Below are 16,450 nucleotides of genomic sequence, written 5' to 3'. Positions count from 1 at the left end.
CAGAAGCTTCTCATTTCCAGTGCGCAAGTCTGCCCTTCCCTTCAAAAGGAGGGATGAATGTCCTGCAATTTCTGTCCTAATAATGTAAGAAATGAATTTGGAATGGAAAGAACAAGTCCTGCACTAGAGCTAGCCCGTGAGACCTTGCATGGGGACACTGTGCTTGTGGCTGCTTTTGTGCAGCGCTTTTCTCAGTGACGCTATGGTCTCTCTTCAGGCAATCACCCAACAGCATGTTAGTACTGCTGATATTGTGCCTGGGAGTCCCAGCCATGGACCAAAGATGTATCTTCTGTGCAAATGCATTGCCACCTGATTTCTGCTCCTTTTCCACCTCTCAGACTACTTCTAGGAAAGTCCACTGCAACTGAAATTGGAGGAAAAGGGGCACTGTAGTTAAAGAAAAGATCTGACTCAAATACAATGAGAAGACTGTGAGGACTTGGAAAAAGAAGAGAGAACAGGGGAGAGACTGAGGCAGATGTTGGGGAGCAACTGCCAGCAAAAGAGAGAAATAGAGGCATGACTGGGCTGGAAAGAGAAGCAAACAAATAAATAAACGGGGTGATAGAAATACGAAGGGGAGATAGAAAAGGAGGGAGAAAATGCACACATGGTGTCCCCAAGTTTGGGCGCAGCAGCAGAGTTTGCTGCTTGTTGTCTCATGAGTACAGCACTCTGGGAAGGACAGTATCTGTTTAGATTTGCGTCTAAATTTAAACTCTGATTGCCTTGCCTCCCCTCCTCTCCTCTCTTCTCCCCTCCCTCCCTTCCTCTCACCCACCCGCCCTTCTTCCTTGTTCGTAGTGCAGGGCCACTCACTGGGCTCTGTCAGTTTTCAAGCTGAGCAGGAGTGTGGATATTACAGACCCTCCACAGCAGCGTGATTTTGCTCTGGCTCGGCTGAAGTTTTCCCACAGATAAGAGGGAAAGGGGTGGGGAAGGAAGATTGCCCTGAGGACACCTCTCTCTAGCAGGACATGGAGGTAAAGAAAACTTACATTTCACTTGCTTGTGGCTTGCTCCTAGATTCTGCATTAGCTGCACCTTGCAAAGCAATTTCTCACTAAAGGTGGTTCAAAATGCCTTATTGTCGAGGTTCAGATAAATGTATCTCCCCTACAATTCCAGCCTCTGCCGTGGACCTCAGAATATTTTACAGGGTTCAGATTTGGAGGTGGGGGGATGGTATGTGGAGAAATTACATCTGTGAAAGGGGAATGAGAAAGACTGCCATTTACTTTAGCAGTTAGTCTCCGAGGTAGGAAAATGAGTTACATTTTAATAGGAATAATTTTCCAATGGGGATTTGAAAATTCAGTAAAATTGCACATGTAAGGAAAAGTGAACAAACTGTACAGGATTAGTGGACTCCTTGGGGTTGATTCCTAGCCAATACATAGAACAGCAGCTGTGATTTCGACCCACTTGTCCCCCCTGTTCCACGTGGATCTTGCAGTCTCACTTTCATTACCAGCAGCATTTTGGTTCAGGAAAGCAAACTTGAGAGCTGTTGCTGTGGCAAGGCGAAGGAACAGTGCAGCCATGGGACAACTTTCTTCACACTGTGTGCCTCGTGCTTCTAGGGAATAGGAGCTCTTGTCTCTTGGCAGGCACACTGCTGATGGACAGGGGTGGAAGTAGGAATGAGAGTCCCCTGCCTTCTCAATCCAAACCTTCTCTTGTATAGCAGCTTCTTAGGAAGGTAGTTCACCTCTCTTTGCCTCCTTTCCCATTCATATGAAGTGGGGGTGACAGTGCTTGCTTTGCTCATGTGAGATTGGATTTACTAGCTTTTCAAACCATTTTTGAGTGGCAGAGGAAAAATTGTGTTTAGGAGGGGTATGGAAGATAGAAATGCGATTACAACATTGGCAAAACCTCAAATGACGAAAGAGGACTGGATATTTATTTCAGCAAAACACAGACCTTACCAAACACTTTATATTAATCTTCCCAGAAAAGCCTTTTCTTTGTGCACTGGTGTGGCACCAGCAGTGTGGAGCACACAACAAAGTCAGGCACACCGTAATTTTTCTTTGAAGATTTCTAGCACATAGCTCATCTGGGCAGTTCTGATAACGCCCAGGTGTTAACATTGCAGTCCTTGTTATCTGTGCTGGCCTGCCCTGCAGACAGGGGTTAAAGATCAGGCACGTTCATTACAAGATAAGTCCTCAACAGACTATCTAAAAAATTTTGGTGTTGAGCAGAACCAAGCACTGCTGAAACCAATGCAGTGTAGATGATACGTGCCATGACAAATACGGAGCTTTATGAGGGTTTTTAGATTTGTCAAAACCTGGATAAGTAGCTATTAATGCTTGCTTCATACTTTTTCACTGTGTAGTATCCTGTCACGTCTCAGAGGGGCTACTGAACTCTTAATTTGTTATCACTGCTCTGCACAGGAAGTAGCATATGGAGCAAAAAATAATTGAGGGCTGAAACAGATATTCTGTCTTGTTGAGGACACTTTGCCCCATCTCCTGTTCTCACCACCACAGGGGACTGCACCTCTCAATATTTTCTGTCATCTGCTACAGGGGTGTTTTAGAGTTGCAAGGCCTGGACCTTTGTTTCCTTTCAGAAGACGTGTCACACTTGCAAGTGGGTTCAACTGTCAGGAAGCTTCTCTGAATTATTTAGCCTATGACTTTCATCCTTTTGATTCTGATCTCAATATCCAACTCTTTACTCATGCTATCTTGATTTCAGATCAGCTGTAGATTTATGCATCCATTCTTATTTTTATAACACCTCAACTCCCCAGACACATTTTTATTGGGGGGGAGAGGGGGGGGTTCTCCCATCCTTGCACCAACCCTTCAAAATGTGGCTGATGTCCCAAACCTAAGATATTAGACCAAAACAAAGCAAAGAGCAAAGACGTGAGTTCCCACCTGCCAATATTCTATTTCTTCCTGAGAGCTTTTCACAGGCAGCGTATGCAGGACACGGAGGCTCATTACCGTTTGTGCTTTAAAAACATGTAATGGTCCTGTGCTACAGGAACAAGAAGTTCTGTCATTTCCCTTTTTGCTTCATCGACAGCATGCAGAGCTGCTCTGTGCTTTGCTGCTGGCACAACTGGCAAGCGCTTTGCTCTAGTGGGACAAATGAGGATTACCAGCATTAGGGAAAGAAGGGCAGAGGGCTGACCTAGACAGATGATTTCCATCACGTCTTTGGCAGGAAGACTCTGTTTTTGAAGAACCTACAGAAGCAAGACAAAAAATGCAGCAAGACCCTATTCTTGCTAGTTCATATAATTTTGTAGTCTGCTGATGTTCAAGATCTTTTTTGTTTTGTTTTTGCAAAGACCCAGCTCCTTGATGCAAGACAGATTTGAGAACTGGTTTTTATTCCAGTGTTAAAGCTGATCAAATGAGCTTGAAAATCATGAATCTACCACAAATGGACTGTTAGCTGCAAGAGTCCATAAAGCAGTCACTAAATCTTTGCACCTACAGTAAAAAAAGGATTGTGTTGTTTTCTTAGCTTACACTTTTGGAATTGATCCAAGCTGTTTCATTCTCTTAGCTGTTGTGAGTTAGGGCATCCACTGACAGTGCTTTCTGCAGCTCATAACCTACAGCAGTCATAGCATTCCTCTTTCCTGCCTCTCTGTAGGAGCTTGGGAGCATGGAGACATTTGAACTTCACTCACAAAACAAGGGGAAGCGATCCAAGCCAGAGTTTCACTTTGGTGGCTCTCCATGGTGCACTGGGTTCCCTTAGTTGTGAAGATGCTGCAAGTAGCTTTATTTCAGGAAGACTACTCTCTCCTTTGTGCCTACCAACAGATTTCATATCTTTCTACAATTAACTCCTGCTGGATCTTGATTTTGTCTGTTGTTACATCAGCTAAGCAGAGAAAAGGCTCAGTTCTAAGCAGAGGCTCTGCTCACTTTTTCACTTTCCTACTGTGTAACTTACTAGACATTTCTCTAGTCCCCAGCACTGTGCTCTCCCTACACCTCAATGTCCTCATCTGGGACATCTGAGGAGTGGTGGCTCCACTGCTCTTTTCAGTAGCCTTATCTTTCTTGGGTGAAGATACCATAAAGAGGCCTTGGGACTGCTTCAGTCTCTTTAGTTAGGAGTAGAGCTGTCCAGAGAAAATTTGTCTGACTCCGTTCTCTGTCTCACTGTGAGCCTGCAGAAACCCCTCTGGGTTCAAACACATCCCCTAACTGAGCTCCATCAGACAGGCAAAGTCAGAAGCCATTTTTCCTTTTTGCGGTGTTCAACCTAACATCACAACAGAGCACATTTCCAGGTCTAGCACCCCAACTGCTGCATCCCTTCAGCAGCCATGGGGAATGATGCTCCATCCCAAGATATAAGGGAGCTATCCTTCTACAGAGCTGCTTACCATGACCTAGGAAAACTGCAGAAAGTGTGTATCATCTGTCCCACGAGGGGACTGATGTGGAGGGAATGAAGAATATGTAGCCAAGAGGGCTGAAATTTGTGTCCTTTATAGCCTCCCAGAGCAGTAGAACAGTAAGCCATGTAAAGGTGGATTGAGTTGAATAAGTTCCACTCTTGCAGCCATGGATTCAAGATAAGTACAGGCTGTATGCCATATCTAGCTTTGCCAGGAAACAATTTCCCTTTCTCAGGAAGCTGTTCTGTTTGGTTTTCAATGCAAAAGTTAAAGTCTTCCTTTTCCACTTTTATTTATTTTCTTTTTACTTAACAGCAAATGCACTTATCTCCACTGTTTTCCCCCAGTCTCATAAAAAATAACACATTAATGTAGAAAGTCTGCATCAATAAAGGGAAGAGTATTTTAGGAGAGGTGCCATATGACCTCAATTTACTCCTTAAGTCTGGACAAGTTTAGTTTTGCCTGACAGTAAATAGCATGTCTGCAGCAGAGCTGGAAAGGATCAAGTTTGCTAGATTTCCACAGTGTAGCGACTGGAAGCCCCCTTTTGATAGACAGGAAGGATCAAAACCAAAGCCCATGGCGATGCTGTGACCCTGACTTTTACTTGGAGGGGACCCAGGATAAATGGTGTGCAGAATCTAATCTTTTCTTGTTCCAGTAGAGAATGCATGATTCTTCTGAACCCTTCCTGTCCCTTACTCCCCATTTTGACTTTTGTGTGTCTGAGTTTCACCAGTCATGGTGAAAGCTTTTTGGAAGAGTCTTCTTCCACTGTGTAATTGGCAGGACATATTACCATTGAGCAGCATATTACGCATACCTTCTCTACCACATTCCCAGGACCTGCTAATCTGAAGAGCAGGGAAAACATCAGAACTGCTTTACAGATAGCTGCCATAGGTGTTGCTAGGAAGATCTGCTGGCTTTCGACTAGGAATTGACCAAGCCCATACAAACCAGGGGAGATTTTCTCCTCTGTTTCCAAGTAGTCAGTTAATGGCTCTAGAGGGGTGGATACTCTTTTTTCCTCTACACCAACTCTATAACCTCATGTTGGGATCTGAGATAACAGCTGTAATAGCAGCAAAAAAAAAAAAAAAGCTGTTTGGAGGACCTGTCTATTTTACCCTCTTGTTAGCTGTAGGTGATATAATAATGCAGAGACACAGCTTATTTTGATGTCTTATGGACAATTATTTGCCATCAGCATCTTGAAACACAGCATGGATGAGGATTAATTTGGTCTATAGACAGGAGATCTGTTGTATAAGAAGTTACTTTACAGATCCACTGCTCAGTTGCTTCACACCTAGGTCCTGTCAAAGGCCTGGGGCTCTTTGTTCTTATGGTGTTTCATGTAGGTGTTTCACTTCATCCAAGCCACTTACATATCCAGCTATACTCTCATGCCAGAATGCTTTTATATTTGCATCAAGTCTGAGCATACCTTCTCCTCAGTATATACGTGTTGGTAATGTATTGACAGAGACAAGGCTTATCTGCCCCATTAGTGCAGAAAGAAGTTTTCACCCATGAGAGAGAAGAGATTAGACTAAATTCCCGTCAGATAGGAATGCATCACTTGCAAAAAGGAGCTTCTTCAAGTCATCTTCAAAGACTCAAACCTCACCTGCTAAATTGACACCTCATACAGATGCATGTCATTTTCCTTCTGTTCTTAGCATCAAATTTTAATAGAACTCAAACCCAACAGACAACAAGATGGTAAGCTCTTTTTCATAACCTAGTGTGCTTGTGCAAATAAACCTGTTCAACCTTTGTAATGAGATGCACACTTTTTTGGTCAGAATGGATGACTAGTAGCCAATCTGCAAAGGATATTGATTTACCAGTGCCAGCTTCAACAAAGCCTTTCTTCATCTCAAATGTCTGAAACTCATGCTCTTAATACCATGCATGACAACAGCTCAGATTGTGCTGTTGTGCAGTTTGGTAGCTATGGCATACAGTGGTGCTTTTCTGAGCATACTGAAGCATTTCACAAAATTTAGTACCTCTACCAAATGCTTTATCAAGAAACCAAGCTATGTACTTCTTCTTAAGGCAAGAAATTTAATGCTCACGTAGACCACAGCTTTTCAAAGACAACAAATAATGTGTGCAGTTTGGAAAGCCTCAGTATCTAGTGGATGCAGACCAATTATTTGTTCAGTTTTGTGTTTTTACACAGAAATGCAAATGAGAGGACAAGCTAACTCAGAAGTATGAAGGTAAACAAGTCAGGGTGGCTATACAGTCAGACAGGGGACAGGAATCTAAACCTTTTAACAGGGTAAATGATCATTTAGTGCTTTGGAAAAGCAATGTGCCTAGGAATAATTGGATCAAAATGAAGATGTGAGTGATTTAATTGGAGAGAGCATTAAAAGGCCAGTGTCAGGAGCTGTCTTCTCTTGAGTTCAAGCAATAGTATTGATGGGGCCACCAGAGGGGCAGGACAGTGCTGTTTCTGCAGTCCTTCTGTGTGTGCAGCTGCTGGCAGAAGTCAGTGGCAACTCAGCATTGGGACCAAAAAGCATTTATGATTCCTTTCTGCTACATCACATTGTTCAAGCTCTGCAAACTTCTGCCTTCTGGAAATTTAGGTCAAAATACACTGACATAATACCTAAAAGACTCTGGGAACAGTCATGTGTAAAACGCAAAACTGATGTTACTGTTTCTTCCTGTTTTAAGAATGGATTTCTTTATCCTGTAAAACTGTGAACTGCAACAGCAATAATTGTTATTTCAAGTCAACCCTCTTGAAATACCTTACTGCTGAGTACCATTTTCCACTGATGTAAGTTTGGGTGAAAAAGGTCCACTTTGTTTCTCCTCTCTTTTCACATACATACACTGGAGCTTGTGTGCCAGGTTTCCTAGGAATTTCAACCCTTGGGCCATGCAGCTTGTGTGTATTTAACTTGTGATATGTGTGTACTTTAATTTGGTTACCTTGCTAGTATGTATAATGAGCATGGAGTTGTCAACACCATCCCTCCATGCAAACCCATACTTTCATTGCCAGTTTCAGTTTCAAGCTATTTGTTCTGTTAGAGGCACAGGGGCTGTCAGTGCAAGCAAGTACACACATGCACACCAGTTCTGTAGACAGCAGGTGTCTGTAAAATGAGCATAGAGGAAGAAAAGGGATGGATTGCTAAATACTCTGGACTATGAGGTAACAGGGCACAGAAATGAAACAAGTCAGGCAGGTCACTCATGCAGAAGGGAAACAATTTTAGCACTGTCACTTTCATCTCTATTCTTGACACAACTGTCTTTTCCACTGATGCCAGGACTATTAACCTTATGTAATATTGAGTTCTGCTCTGTATAGCTCTTTCATCTCCTAGATCATTGTCTTTTCCACTAATACTAGGACTTTTAATCTCATGTAACTTCAAGTCCTACTCTGTATAACTCAAGAAACCTTTGCCCACAGACTGGACCATAGGATTTCTTGGCTCTTGTACCCCTACTCCTTTGTATGTACTGAGCATGGAACTCATTCCATGCGTATTCGACTGTATTCGACTGCCCTCCCACATGTCTCCTGCCCTCATCAGTGGCATCTCACACTGTTCCAGTTCTGATCACACATAACTGCGATGGTCACCCACCAGCTATTTCCTCATTCCACATCCTTCAAGGCATTGCTCAAAAGTGTGGAGCTCAAGGCCCAGTCCTACAGGGTCCATCCTGTGGCAGCTTCACACTCTGACCCAGCAAACTGAGGTCTGCATCATCCACAGCGCCTCTTCAAGCCTTTGTAGCAAGCATCAGTGTAGGTTGTAGATTCTCAAAGGCCAAAGCTAGAAGCCTTATCTTTTTGTTACCTATGGGAAAGAAACCTGTCAAGTAATGCAGCTGTTACGTGGTATTTATTCTTTATCTGCTCCACAAATTAACATTCCTGGTTTATTCTCATGTAAATTGAATATAATTTTTCTTCTCAAAACCTCTCACTTTAAGGTCTGCGAATTCATGGATGTGCTGGTCAAAGCAATCTAATGTTGATTTACTCACTGAGTAATGTGCAGGCACTGAGTCTGTGCTTCCTGTACACCTGGTGCCAGTGCCCCACCTGCAGAAACTGTGTCTGAGGCTGAAGGAACTCGGTCTCTCTTCTTGTCACAGAAAGAACATGTAAGAGTTTCAGACAGCTGTTTGGAGAAAGAAATAGAACGTTGGTGTGGGTAGGGTATTTCAAAGCTCCTACAAAAATAAAGTTTCTCCTTTATGGGGTTATCGGGAGAACTTCATAAGCTGGTTAACTTAGGAACAGAAGTAATTGTCCTTTTCAGATCACAGAAGAATCCCTATCAAGGGCTAAGCTGTAGCATTCTCCTGAGGGTATATATCAGAATCATTCACCAGTGGAAATCACTAAATTCCTAATTACATTACAGCTGATCCAGACTCAGCTTGAAAATTTAGAGCTTGAAAATTTGGGTAGACATTCCCAAACATAGCTGCAAACTACAGCTGCCTGGATTTCTTTGCCCAGCGTAGGCCCAGCTCTACAGGAGCTGCAGAGCTGCAAGGAGGGCAGATGCTGAGAAAGAAGTCTTGCAAATCTAGTTCCTAAGAACAGCAGGTGCTACCAAGCTTTCCAGGGTCCCACTGAAAAGACATCTCTGTGGATGTAGCTTAGCATTCACACCTCAAGTTGGCTGCTGGTTGCATGCTTACTATCACTTTCCTCCCTTCCATATCTGCATATCTTTTTAGACTAAATTCCTGGCCCAGATAAATACGAACCTCCTTCTCTGCCCTGCTTGTATCCAGTGTAGACCTAATTTAATAGCAATGTGTTACAAAGATAGTACAGTCCTAACTGATGTGTCCTGGAAGCCACAGCAGTTGGGAGCACTGTGCAAGCTCATTTACCCTTCTGACTTTCAGTTCCCAGCATGATAAATTGAGAAGAGATGAAACCCTGTGCTGCTGCAACCAGGCTGTATCTAATATCAAGTTTAAATTTGGAGGGATCACAATCTACATAAATATTTTAACCAAAGCATTTTAAACTGTCACTGCTTCTTCACATTCTCTGTGTCCTTTCATTGACAGTTCACTTACTCTGATTACTAATTTGGCCTTCGGAATAGCTTCAGATTAGACAATTAATTCAGATTGAATATGTACCTGCATCTTTAACTGCTTTATCAGTCCAAGAGCTGTCCTTCCTCATCTCACCTGAAGCATCTTGTGCCTGAGCACAATTCCTCCTCTTGAAGTTCATCTTCAGACCTCTGCTAAAAGCCGGCCTTTCCCTCACCCCATGTGAAGCAAGCAAAAGAGAAGCCAAACTGAAAAGCAGTTGAAAGCTAATTCACAGGGCTGAGCTGCTTCCTATGGCTGTTCCATTAAGTCTGCTCATTTCCTTCAGAGCAGCTACCCATGTGTGTCAATTTGTGTAGGTGGGAGCATAGCGTGGCCTCGCATTGTGTGCTATGCAGTGCTGTGAAAGTTACTTAAAGCCACAGCATGTTTCAGATGGCTTAAAAGAATAATTTTCTGCAAGGTACATTTTAATCAACAGAAAGCTGTTTGTTTCAGGAGCCTCTATCAGATAACTATGGCTCATATATTGTATACTCTGCTCTCAAATAGTATGCACACGTCCCCCATGTGCCTCAGGTGAGGAGAGACTAGGCTCATGTAGGCTGGATATACATGGCTCACAAATGGCATCACTTCCCCACAGCTGAAGAATGATCCTGGGGAAAACCCAGGCCAGGAGTATAAGCTGAGCAAGCATCTGATGCAGATAGTGTGCTGGGTAAGTGGATGATGTCTTACAGTAGCTATTAATGCACATCTTCAGTACTACTATCTCACCCCTCAACCATAGAGACATTTGCTAGCATTTGTAGCATGAATATCTCAAGGACAGATCCCAGATATTCGTTGCTAAAGGACACATGGGACACATGGGAAGACGTGCGCTTCAGTCCAGCCAGACTGCAGTCTTGAGCACAGCTGTTGTCAGCTGTAGATTAGGACATCAACATCACTGTATTAGGGGTAAAGATCAGCCCTTGGCTCTGAAGGAGCTGTTTCAGATCTGGAGTGTCTCTAAATTCCTAAACCACACAACATCAGTGACTTACCTATTCAAAGAATAATTTCTGAGAAATAACCCTTTTTGTCTCCCCAAAAGCCTTTCATGTGCATTTTAGTTATCTGCAGTAGCTCACGTCTGGTTATGTCAACCAAGTTTTCAGGCAGCAGTTGTTGCTAGAGGGCTCCCATCAGACAGAGGTGGTGTTGCTGACAGGTCTATATATCCTGCTTGACACACAAGAAAAAACAGAGTTACTCCTAAGGTAAGCTGAAAGCTATGTAGGTGTTCATTTTGTTAAGATTAAGTTTGGAGAAATCAGCAGTGGTGGTGTTTGAAAGGCATCAAGGTTCTTCAGTTATTTAGGAAAGTGGTGTAAGGGCTCTGAGTTGATGCTGAATCTTACTGCCAAAGTAATGCCCATTAACTTCCCTCAATGTGACTTTCCTTAAGGCAGTTAAGGGACCTGGTTTTCATCATTCCAATTCACATTTTTGTAGTCTCAACTAATAGAAATGCTCAGTATTATCTGCTGCAAGATTCTGGCTCACTGTCAGTACTCATGTTTTAGACACACAAATTATTTCCCCAAAAAACACTTCTCACTATTGTAAACTTAATGGAAAAAGACTACAGATGTGTCACTGGTGTTCACTTGGAGCAAGAGAAGAACTCTACAATATTAAAACTGTTCTTTTAAGGCCAAATTCTCATTTATGATGACCAGAAATTTCTTGAAGCTGTTTGTTCCAGATAAATACAGCCAGTATTTTTAAACAGACAATATTAACTCAAAGGACACTGAGTTCCCAGGCTTTCATAAGAGGAGGACAGTTTCAATAAGTCTTCTAGAAAAGTTAGACTTAGTAACTGTAGAGATCTTTGTTAAATTAGTGGCATGGTTGTATGTCATTGCTGAAGGCCACTGATGGCTCAGCTCCACTATGCAGTGCAAAGCTTTGCTGGGTAGCAGTTAGACGGTTTGAAATACATTACCATTTACTCTAGCATTATACTAAGTTACTGATCTCTGAATTTTGCTGTTTTTTTTTTTTCTTGAAGCTGTAGCACCTAGAAAATCTCAGCCTCTCCTAAAGAGCATGTCTTGCCCTCATCACAGCAGTGTCTGGAATAAGTCTGGAAGTCTGGAATAGAGACACTAATACACACCAAAGGAGAACCTTATGTGGTGTGTCTGGGCTTAAAACATATCAGTGACAATCTTTTGAAGTTGGTGCTGTTTCAGGTTACAGGAAAGCTCCTTCTGCATGGGGCTGCTCCATAGAAAACTTGCTATGCTGCATGTATGGTCAGAGCCTCTGTGCTTTTCAGTGTTACTCCCCTCGTGTGGCTTAGTATGGCTGGATTCAGCCAGATAGCAACTTTATCCACAAACCTTTTCCTGCTGTCTGAAATTACTTTCAAGCCGTCTGCTTGGCCTGTCTGCAAGCTGTTGTGTCAGGTTTGTAATGTGGCAATTACATAAGCACAATCCTTTTACAGGAAAGGCTGAAAACATTTCTCCTTGAATTGATTGAATGTGTTAATGAGGCTTATCTGCTTGCCCTGTTTTCTGAGTTGCCTTGTCTCTAGGTATTTGGCCTTGTAGTTATCTGTCCAATGTAGATTTTTACCTCTCCAATGAGTCCATCTACTCTTTCCTCTTCACTGACCACAAGCAAATCTTGTTATTAATTTTAAAAATCTAGTGATCTTAATGACCATGATCTCTTCTTACTGTACACGGCACTGCTTCTCCCCTCCATAATGTTAGGGCTCATAGATGCTTAACAGCCTTTTATTACAGCTCCCTACCTCTCCTCTGGGCCTCCCGTGTGCTCACTGCAGTAGGAGTCCTCTTGCCCTCCTAGTCTCTTCGGAGCCTTTTTTGCACATTCTCTCATCTAAATCTTACTTCAGTGTTTCATTTTTACTACTTTCATCATCCTTGAGCTTCTCCTTCCTCTCATATTGTTGACTTAGAGGTCTAGGGAAATCATACTCTGACTTTACTCGCTAAGCCTATGTACGCTATTGTGCACACAGACAATTGTTATAGTACAGCTGTACAGCAACAGACAGGAAAAGTAAGCTGTACAAACAGGCCAAGAAAAACAAGCGATGCACGTGACCAAGACATGAAATCTGTTGTCTAGAAAAGTGTCCTTAAGACACCCTTATAACTGTACCGCATATTATCTCTTTCTTTATTTTCCCTAAAAAAAACTGTTTCTGTTAGAAACCAGACTGAAATTCTATCAAAAAAGATCAGCCCTTTGTAGGTGCTAGAAGTTCTCAGGACATACTTAGGAAGAGTTTCATAGAAGCTGAGCTTCTCAATTAGTACATGCCCAAAGAATTCTGTGTTGCACAGAATCCAGATGACTACATTCCATGGACACAGACATGAAATGCAGATACTTGGTCTGCATGCATGTTCACACAGTACTGTGTCTGAGCTGATGGATCCCTTGGTGCGAGCACAGCATCAGATGAATGTGTCCTATTTGACACTGTCATGAGCAGCTGTGCAACACTGCGACTATAGGGATCGGATCCCTTTCAATGGGAAATCTTAATGCATAGTGCAGTCATCTTCAGATATGACTCTTGTAGAAAACTAGTGGGCAGTGGAAGATAAAGTCAAAGTGGAACTTGTGTAGCCCAGACTGAAATTCTGCCCTGGATTTTGAATAGCTGAGCACAAGTCATTCTGTACAAGATAACTGTACTGTTTATGCAGAACTGAAACACTGTAATCCATTCTTTGGCCTGGAAAAAACCTTGCAATCGTCGCCTGACTGCTGCCTCTTTCACTTCACAATGCATCTGCTTGCTCGGTGTTAAAACTTGACCAGTGCTTGGAGTTCTGCTTCTGTACAAGCCTGGAGTTGCCCCTTCTGACTGGTTCATGACCGACCTGCAGCCCAGACCAAACTGGTGTTAGAAATGAGGCATTTCCCTGTTACATTCCCCCTGCCCCACATCCTCATCTCTATTGCCCTCTCCTTTCCCCGGGAGAATACTCTCAGCACTGTGAACACCAACAGAATTAGGCAGCTCATGAAATGCACTGCTCAGAGGGAAGGAAATGGCAGTGCTCCTGTGTTGCTGCAGGTTTCTGCAGTTGCCTCAGTCAAGGACTTCCAAAACACTATATGTACAAAGAAAATAAATAAGTTTGAAATGGTCTGCCACCTTCTTCACCAAGCAGTAAATCTTGGATGATCAGCCAGATGCTTCATTTTGTACATGGCAGAGCCAAAAGCTGCTTCCATCTCCAAAGGTGACAGGCTGAGCTTACATACATGCTGGCCCTGCGCAGGCCCACAGCCCAACAGAGACCGGTGCTGCAGTTCACTGCCTCTTTAGGTAAGGGTGGCACTTGATCAACCCCTTCTTGGCAGCCTTTGACAGATATGATAAGATAGTTGCTCAGGAAGTGGATGGCCTGGGTTCAGTTCTGTCGTCAAGGGGTGTGGCCTTGAGACTCTCTGTTCTGTCTAACAGGAGATGATTTTTAATCTGTTGCTGAGGTCAGAGCTAGGGCAAGCACTCACCAGCCTTCCTGCTAAAGCCCTGCCAGCACGTAGCAAAGAATCCACAGTTCTCTAGGGCAGAGGGAAGTGTGCACCTGTGTCCTAATGGGCTGAGTTCTCCCCTGATAGCTATCTCCTAGTATGTCTCCTGATAGATTTCCCTCAGAACTGTCTCTGTGGTGTATGCAACAATTGCTAGTGCACGTAAAAATGCATAAAGTAGTACATCTCTCAGTCAAGACTCCTAACCATGAAGGTTTTGAAGGTTTGGAGTGATGTTCTGGTAATACAACTTACAGGTACTATATAATTGCTAAATACTCTCATTACTAAGTGGGACAGTCAAGGTTTAACGTGCATCATTTGCAGTGATACTGGTTTTACTAATCTCACCAGGCACTGTTTAGAAAACACAGACCAGGCACTCCTGAGAATTACATACGATGGCATAAAGAAAAGAACAACTTGTCATAAATCGAACCTCAGAAATTTGCAACACCAGCCAAAGACTAGTACAGGGTGGCTGGCATTCTCTTCCTATATAAGGGCCTTTCCAGACCAGATAGGCTAAGTTATTAATAAAAGCCACATAGGCATACAGGAGTCTGCTTTCTTCACTTTTGGATCCAGGAGGTTGTGAGGAGAGCAGCAGAAGTCCCACCTGATTAAGTTAAACTAAGACTTCATGCAGTTATGCTGAGGAGAAGAAATACCTTTCAGAAAATGTTATAAAAGCTGGCATTGTTACCAACCTTACATCAATCATGAAAAACAACACTACAAAACATTAGCATTGTACCCATTTTGCAAGAAGTGCATCAAAAAAGCAAGGCGGGCAAGAATGCCAGAAGATCTCCATGGATCAGCAAGGAGCTCCCGGTCTTACTTAAGCACAAAAAAGTCTATAGGGCATGGAAACAGGAATGGGTTACCTGGGAGGACTACAAAGAAGTTGTCCAAGCAGCCAGGGATAAGGTTAAGAAAGCTAAAACCCAGATAGAACTAAATCTAGTCAGAGACATAAAGGGGAACAAGAAGAGTTTCTACAGATGTGCCAGTGATAAAAGGAAGGCCAGGGAAGATGTAGGCCCTCTCCAGAAGGAAACTAGAGACCTGATCGTGAGGGACAGGGAGAAAGCTGAGGTGCTCAATGACTTCTTTGCCTCAGTCTTCACTATTAAGGGCTATAGCCACACCATCCAAGCTGCAGAAAGCAAAGGTAAGAACTGGGAGAAGGAAGATCTGTCTGCTGTAAGTGAAAATCAGGTTCTAGACCATCTGCACAAGTCCATGGGACCTGATGAGTTCCATCCATGGGTTCTGAGGGAACTGGCAGATGATGCTGCCAAGCTGCTATCCATCATATTTGAAAGGTCATGGCAGTTTAGTGAAGTTCCCACTGATTGGAAAAGGGGAAACTTAAACCCCATTTTCAAGAAGGGAAGAAAAGAAGATCCAGGGAACTAAAGGCTAGTCAGTCTCACCTCTGTGCCTGGCAAAATCATGGAACAGATCCTGAAAACCCTACTAAGGCACATGGAAAATAAAGATGATGTGATTGATGGTAACCAACATGGTTTCACCAAGCACAAGTCATGCCTGACTAACTTGGTGACTTTTTATTATGGAGTTACAGTGTCAACAGATAAAGGAAGAGTAACTGCATAGGTCTACCTGGACCTATGCAAAATGTTTGACACTGTCCCGCGTGACATCCTTGTCACTAAATTGGAGAAAAATGAATATGATGGATGGCCCACTCACTGGATAAGGAATTGTCTGAATGGTTGCACTCAGAGAGTTGCAGTCAGTGGAATCTGGTGATGAGTGGCATTCCTCAGAGATCAGTGCTGGGACCAGTGTTATTTAACATCTTTGTAAGTGACACAGACAGTGGGGTTGGGTGCACCCTCAGCAAGTTTGCAGATGACACCAAGCTAAGTGGTACAGCTGACACTCCAGAGGGAAGAGATGCTATCCAGAGGGACTGGGACAGGCTTGAGATGTGGGCCCATGCCAACTTCATGAAGTTCAGCAAGGACAAGTGCAAGGTCCTGCATCTGGATCAGAGCAATCCCAAGAACAGATACAGGCTGGGTTGCAAATGTCTTGAGAGAAGCTCTGAGAAGAAGGATTTCGGGGTGTCAGTTGATGGAATATTCAACATAAGCAGTGTACACTTGCAGCCCAGAAGGCCAGCTGTATCCTGGGTTGCATCAAAAGAAGCATGACCAGCAGGTTAAGGGAGGTGATTCTGCCCCTCTTCTCTGCTCTCATGAGACCCCACCTGGAGTACTGTGTCCATTTCTGGGGCTTCAACATGGAAGGACATGGAGCTGTTGGAGTTGGTCCAGAGGAGGGACATGAAGATGGAGCACCTCCTCTGTGAGGACAAGCTGAGCAAGCTGGGGCTCTTCAGCCTGGAAAAGAGAAGGCTTC

The 16,450-nt window shown here is 43.4% G+C and overlaps 1 protein-coding gene and 1 long non-coding RNA gene across 3 annotated transcripts in view; one reads left to right on the top strand and one right to left on the bottom strand.

Annotated features, from left to right (window-relative positions):
• The first annotated feature begins 779 nt into the window (after positions 1-779).
• The window catches only part of RCSD1 (RCSD domain containing 1), a 34,923-nt gene continuing 19,252 nt past the window's right edge, over positions 780-16,450 (top strand). For both annotated transcript variants that reach the window (XM_031612703.2, XM_031612702.2), the window contains exon 1: positions 780-986. In XM_031612703.2, the coding sequence (XP_031468563.1) occupies positions 981-986 (6 nt within the window). In that variant the 5' untranslated portion in view covers positions 780-980. The remainder of the gene's footprint in view (positions 987-16,450) is intronic.
• LOC149919864 (uncharacterized) lies at positions 8,430-15,141 on the bottom strand. The gene is made up of 2 exons (XR_016472081.1): positions 10,522-15,141; positions 8,430-8,568 (listed from the first exon to the last, which is right to left on the bottom strand). It is a non-coding gene; the product is annotated as an uncharacterized LOC149919864 (long non-coding RNA).

The sequence above is a fragment of the Phasianus colchicus genome, chromosome 1 (genome assembly GCF_987193195.1).
Source record: "Phasianus colchicus chromosome 1, bPhaCol1.hap1.1, whole genome shotgun sequence".
In the NCBI taxonomy this organism is placed as follows: Eukaryota; Metazoa; Chordata; class Aves; order Galliformes; family Phasianidae; genus Phasianus; species Phasianus colchicus.
This window is presented reverse-complemented; position numbering and strand designations above follow the sequence as displayed.